This window comes from Aspergillus foveolatus (assembly GCF_047715535.1).
Source record: "Aspergillus foveolatus strain CBS 279.81 unplaced genomic scaffold BDW70scaffold_218, whole genome shotgun sequence".
Classification (NCBI taxonomy): Eukaryota; Fungi; Ascomycota; class Eurotiomycetes; order Eurotiales; family Aspergillaceae; genus Aspergillus; species Aspergillus foveolatus.
In genome coordinates this window covers 5,019-10,341 of record NW_027396282.1, presented here as the reverse complement: position 1 = coordinate 10,341, position 5,323 = coordinate 5,019, and the positions used below count along the sequence as shown (strand labels likewise).

The following is a 5,323-nucleotide window of genomic DNA, read 5'->3' as shown; positions in this document are numbered from 1 at the left end:
CGCTATATATACATACAGAGGGTGAGAACCTTCTAGAACCAGGCGATGTCCGGTCAATCCACCGGAGATCACGTGGCCTCATATTTCCGTATCACATATCAATCAGATCCCTACCGCCGAAATGGCTGCAGATGGCTTTACGAAGCATCTAGGATCTGAAGCTCACTCTCACTTCGTTCGTTTACTAGGCCTCCGCCATAAAGATTAATATATCATGTATTTAGACCTGCTCGTGATGCCTATCTCGCTCGAGGGGGTGTGTCGGAGCATACTGCCCTCCGGTACCGCCTGCCCCTAGGGGTCGAGCTCGCTTAGTCATCACTCAGTAAGGCTAGATATCTTAGCGGCCATGCCGGCCATCCAATGAGAAGAACATCCATCGCTTCCCACAATTTCCGTATCATAAAGCTTCAAATTTCAGATCACATAGCTAGTCAATTTGGGAGTAGTACAAATGAAAAAGCACTTTTCACTCCATCAAGTCCAAACAACTCCCGGAATTGAACGATAAGTGCAAAATCTGGGGTTAACTACGCAGCTCAATGTGACAGATCAGCTGTGTGAAACTAGGCACTCATCAAAATGAACGGTCCCCAGAACGCTGGAAGAGAATAGTCGGTAGGTGTGGCCTTTTCGTCATTGGTGATATCTCTTTGGACGACCATTCTTCTCACCACCGACTGTTGTGTTTCACAATCACCTGACATATCCTTCGAGTTGCCTTGATCAGCCCTGCGAGATCCAGCGTGCTCATTGATAAAGCACACTTGGGCCTCCTGCAAAGCGACCGGTGCGGACCTGCCGCTTGAAAGCCGCTTATAGAATTCGATCAATATTTCAGATGTTGCGCTGTCATCAACAGGCCACAAGCTAACCATGACTGCGTGGGCACCCGCTGCGAAAAGAGCACGGGCGAATCCGACTATATCATCTCCAGCAGTAGGTGTTCCCTGCGCGGTTTGACAGGCGCTGAAAATAACGAGATCAACGTCGAGGTGCAGGTCCAGGAGATCGAGGACTGATAATTGCCTGCCGTAGGCAAGACAAATGGATGACAGAAGTGGCACCTCCGGGTCAAACTTGCAATGAGTGGCGAGGTGGAGGATCGGGTAGTTGTGTATATACTTTCGCAAATTGTCGAGCGTGGCTTCCTGGCTTAGGAGGGCTTTGCTCTCAGGCAAAATTACAGTAATTGCCTGTGCTTCCTTACCTGCACCAGGCAACCGTGGCGCAAACACTGTCTTGTTGTTTCGGTCTGTTATCCTCATACTCGAGGGATTACCCAGAGCAAGCACCGACTGCTGGCGATGCTTGGTTCCCTTCTGGTGAATGAACCGTACTATGCTTGAGCTTGGGAGATACGTCACCACATGGGAAAGAACAAGAGGTTTTCCTTTGAACGGCAGAACGTGAAAAGGCACAAGATGAAGGGAGCCATGGGGCACGATAATAAGCCTGGTGTATTGCTCCAGGAGGTCGGTGAACGGTCTAAGGAGCGTGTCCGAAAGTTCCTCCCCATGGGCGGTCATGACTCCCTCGTCGCAGGCATCATGGAACTTCTTAGCGACTCGGCCCAGCCAGTACTCCCCAAGTTCATTGTCCACAACCTTGACCATCCCCTCATTGCTGATAGCCCAGCTAAACAGTGTGTTATAATCATAGAAGTACTGTAGGATCAGTTTATTGTCAGGGAGGTTGTTGGCGACATCCATCAGAGGGCTAACTTCAGCAGTCACAGGTTTTGCAGGGGTACCACTGGATTGCATCTCTCTTTCCACCGTCTGAATCTGGGCTTCGATATTGGTAATTTTGTCCTTGAGCTGAGTAACCTCCTCCCGGTCGGCTTTGCCGCTACCAAGTTTGTGCTCGAGGAGCGTGCAGTGCATTGATCGTGAAGCATGTAGTTGCCTCCAGCGGCGAAACGCACTGGAAGTGGCAACCTGGCCGCTGCCCATCAGCCCCCCTTGCATGAGGTCCAGCAGACTTCTAGCCTTTCCTCGCTCAACCACCTCGAATATTTTTGCCTCGAGCTCTTTGGCAGAGAGAGTAGAAGATTCGGGCTGTTTGCGCATCCTAAACAGCGTTCTTGTATAAGCAAAGAACATCTTCTGTGTCGTAGATCCTCCAGAAAACGCGACTTTCAGCTCATCAATAGACAGGCTTGCACGGTGACGCTCGAACGTTGATATAGCGTCCTCATAGGTTGTTAGAGCGGATCCCAAGTCTCCAATGCCCTCTTGTGTCTGACCCATATAGTAAAGAGCTTCCCAAGGGGGACTTTTAGACTCCCACCAGTCTGGAAAGTGCTCATTCAAGAAATGCATCCACCGCCCAGCCTCTTGATAGTCATTGAATTGAACAGAAGCCATGAGAGCCTCCTCGGCAGCGTGCCTTCTACTATCAGCATCCAACCGCGTGCTCTCGCCAGCTTCTTCTCGTAGATCAAAGTCTTTCATTCTTAGCTTAAGAGACATCTTGTTCGCCGTGCTTGCCCTCACATAGTCGCCTTCGCCAGCATAGGCCAGCGCTTCCAAGTGATATCTCCGACTGTCGTCATAAACTTGGGCTTTTGTTCGGACGCTTCGAAAACATTCCCGAGCTTCGTCGGCATTCCCTGCTCTTTTATGATCCATACCGCGATATAATTCCTTATAGACTTTGGAGTCTGTGACAGCAGACATCAACATCTCCTGAGCCATTTGATGCGGATTAAAAGCAGTAAGGGCTTCGTGCATCGCTTTGGAAATAGCTTCAGGGTCCTCGGATACCTGAATTCCGGATAGAGCGGTAGCGATATTACCCAAGCTCGGGAACTTCGTAGCTTTGTCCGGCAAATCTGTTCCCAAATGGGCAGAAACATAATCCAGCGCGTGGTCAATGAGGGTAGGGCTATTTCTGCCCATAGCCGTGCCTATGATGCTGATTAGGATCCACCTGGAAAGCTCCTCAATACGGTCTTTGAAGTTTGGCTCTTGAAGATGCAAAGCCTCGCATTCATCCAAAGCCACTAAAGCCAGCCTGGAGAAACTGGGAAAGTCTCCAAGCATCTTGTAGAGGTTCATCTGATCAGCGATAGCATGAATGTGAGACAAGCCTGCCCCGAGATGTTTAAACAAGGCTTCCGCCAGGCGAAAACAGGTGAAAGCCCGCTCGTAGTCGCCTATGTGGTTCATCCAGCGGCGTGCCATGCGCGCAAAAAGGAGGCCTATTCCCAGAGCGTATCCAAAGCTGCCGTCCGTGCACCCCCACTGTCCGATGTTGACAGCCCGTTGCAAATCGTCCGGGCCCTGTTTCTCTCCAACATCGCAGAGGGACAGGTGGGCCTGGCACAGTTGAAAGGCCATGATGTCCTCGGTATCATGGAAAACGGCTGCCGCGGCTTGTATTTCCTGTCGGGCTACTGCAAAGTGTTTCTCAAAGTCCACATCCGTGATTGCGAGGCCCTTCAGAGCGGACAGGTACCCGAGGCGTAATCTCACTGCTGCTACTCCTCTAAGGGCGTTTTGCGTCGTGAATAGTCGTAAAGCTGCCTCATAGTGCCGTCTTGCTTCAGCAATGGAGCTGCGATCGATAGCAGCCTCAGCGGCTTCGACTTGCCAGTGCAGTGAGTTATCGCTTGTAGCTTGCTCTAGGTATGAATTCCATACTTCGGGACAAGAAAATGGCGCGGCAAGCCAGTCACCAAGTGTCAACTCGATATTTCCAAGACCGACCATATCATTTGTTTGATCATAATATGCTCGGGCGCTGTCAAGAATTTGAGTGGCCTCCTGCTTGTGAAAATACCGATAGTACAATTTAGCTCTCTCATTCTGGAAACTGGACAGTCCTCGCTGATGTGTGCCTATATTTGCAAGATAATTGAGATCTTCCTCTGAGCCAGAGAGCAGGATTTGCATGTTATTTGTGGACAAGGCATCTGTTTCGTGCGGACCTTGGCGAGGCGCCGTCATCCAACACCTGTGCTTATTCAGCAGCTCACATTCGCGGTGTAACACGGGATCCACAGTTTGTATAATGGGCAGCTTCGAACAGCGCAAATTCCAATCTTGCAAATTCCGAATTTTGTCGAATCTGTATTGAATATCACGCGCATGTCCAGTTCCCGTATCTGGAAGCATGTCATAGTTTATCATTTTGGCAACATAAATATATGTATATGCGAGGTATTGAAGGGCAGGGTCGGCATATTCAAGGCTGTTTGCTTCATTAAGCTCACTAAGAGCCTGCTTACAGTTGCCCTGCAGGGTGTGGACAATCCCGCAGCTAATGAGAGCAGCAGCAAGGCCGCCTCCCCCAGTGGGGCGGCTCAAAGTGCACGAATGCTGAGCAATCTCAAGAGCGGTCTTGAAATTACCCCGGCGATCGATGTACAGAGTACTATTATCGAGAGCTTCCAAAACATTTCGTAGGACGGGATAGCTTCTGGCAACGTTCGGGATCTCTGGCGAGCTCGAGTCCATCTTACAGCGAATGAACATATGATTCAGAATTTATACGGTAGATAAAGACTTTCTGGAATTAAATAAACTGAAAACGGATTGAGTGTACTTTGATGAATACAGACGCTGATAATGGCGATCATAATGATGGTGTTGGTATTTCAATGAATGGGAGCGGGATAAGGTTCTTATGAACGTCATGAGCGGTCCAGATAGACCTGGGCATGGGCCGGCCCATGGACAAAAACCTCGTGGGCCGACCCATTTGGGTCGGCCCATGAATGGGTCGGTCGGCCCACGATTTGGCCCATTTGGCCCATTTAGCTCCCAAATATGCATAATTAATATGCAAAATATCCAAAGTTACTAGCGTATTTTATAGCCGTCTCAGTTCTTCGCCCTTAGCTATGGCAAATTACAGAATATATTACGATTTGTTTACTCTTCCCTAACTCAGAAATATATAACTACCTACATGTTAATGATCGAATATATCCTTCTGCTTTAAGTATTAGTTTTTGACATTTTAATGGGTATCATTTATTTTGTGTAGGTTTTCAGTTTTTATCATAAAGAATAGTCTAATTTATCAATAAAAGCTTTTTATTCTATAACCTAGGCACGGGAAGGAGGGTATTCTTTTTAGAGTGCACGCAGAAGGGCAAGAAAAAAAGTTATAGATTCTATAAAAAGGGGGGGGGATGTAAGACGTGCTCTAACGTCGGGGTTCTCTAGCTACAACGAAGCGATGACTATTAACGATAATCAACCAATAAAGGGGACTCAATTGTAACAGGCTGGATACCTACGCGCTAGTATAGGTCAGACCGCTTGACTAAAAAGGTACAAGACAACTGATCAGAATGATCAGTTGAATCTAG

General features: G+C 48.5%; 1 protein-coding gene across 1 annotated transcript; it reads right to left on the bottom strand.

Moving 5' to 3' along the window:
* Positions 1 to 208: 208 nt before the first annotated feature.
* BDW70DRAFT_145995 (CHAT domain-containing protein) lies at positions 209 to 4,587 on the bottom strand. The gene has a single exon (XM_073738521.1). The coding sequence runs from the start codon at positions 4,479 to 4,481 to the stop codon at positions 567 to 569; it is 3,915 nt and encodes a 1,304-aa protein (XP_073590553.1). The 5' UTR covers positions 4,482 to 4,587; the 3' UTR covers positions 209 to 566.
* Between the last annotated feature and the right edge of the window lie 736 nt (positions 4,588 to 5,323).

Excerpts from the sequence above, each read along its gene's own strand:
- BDW70DRAFT_145995 (XM_073738521.1), bottom strand. The coding sequence starts at position 4,481 with ATGTTCATTCGCTGTAAGATGGACTCGAGCTCGCCAGAGATCCCGAAC.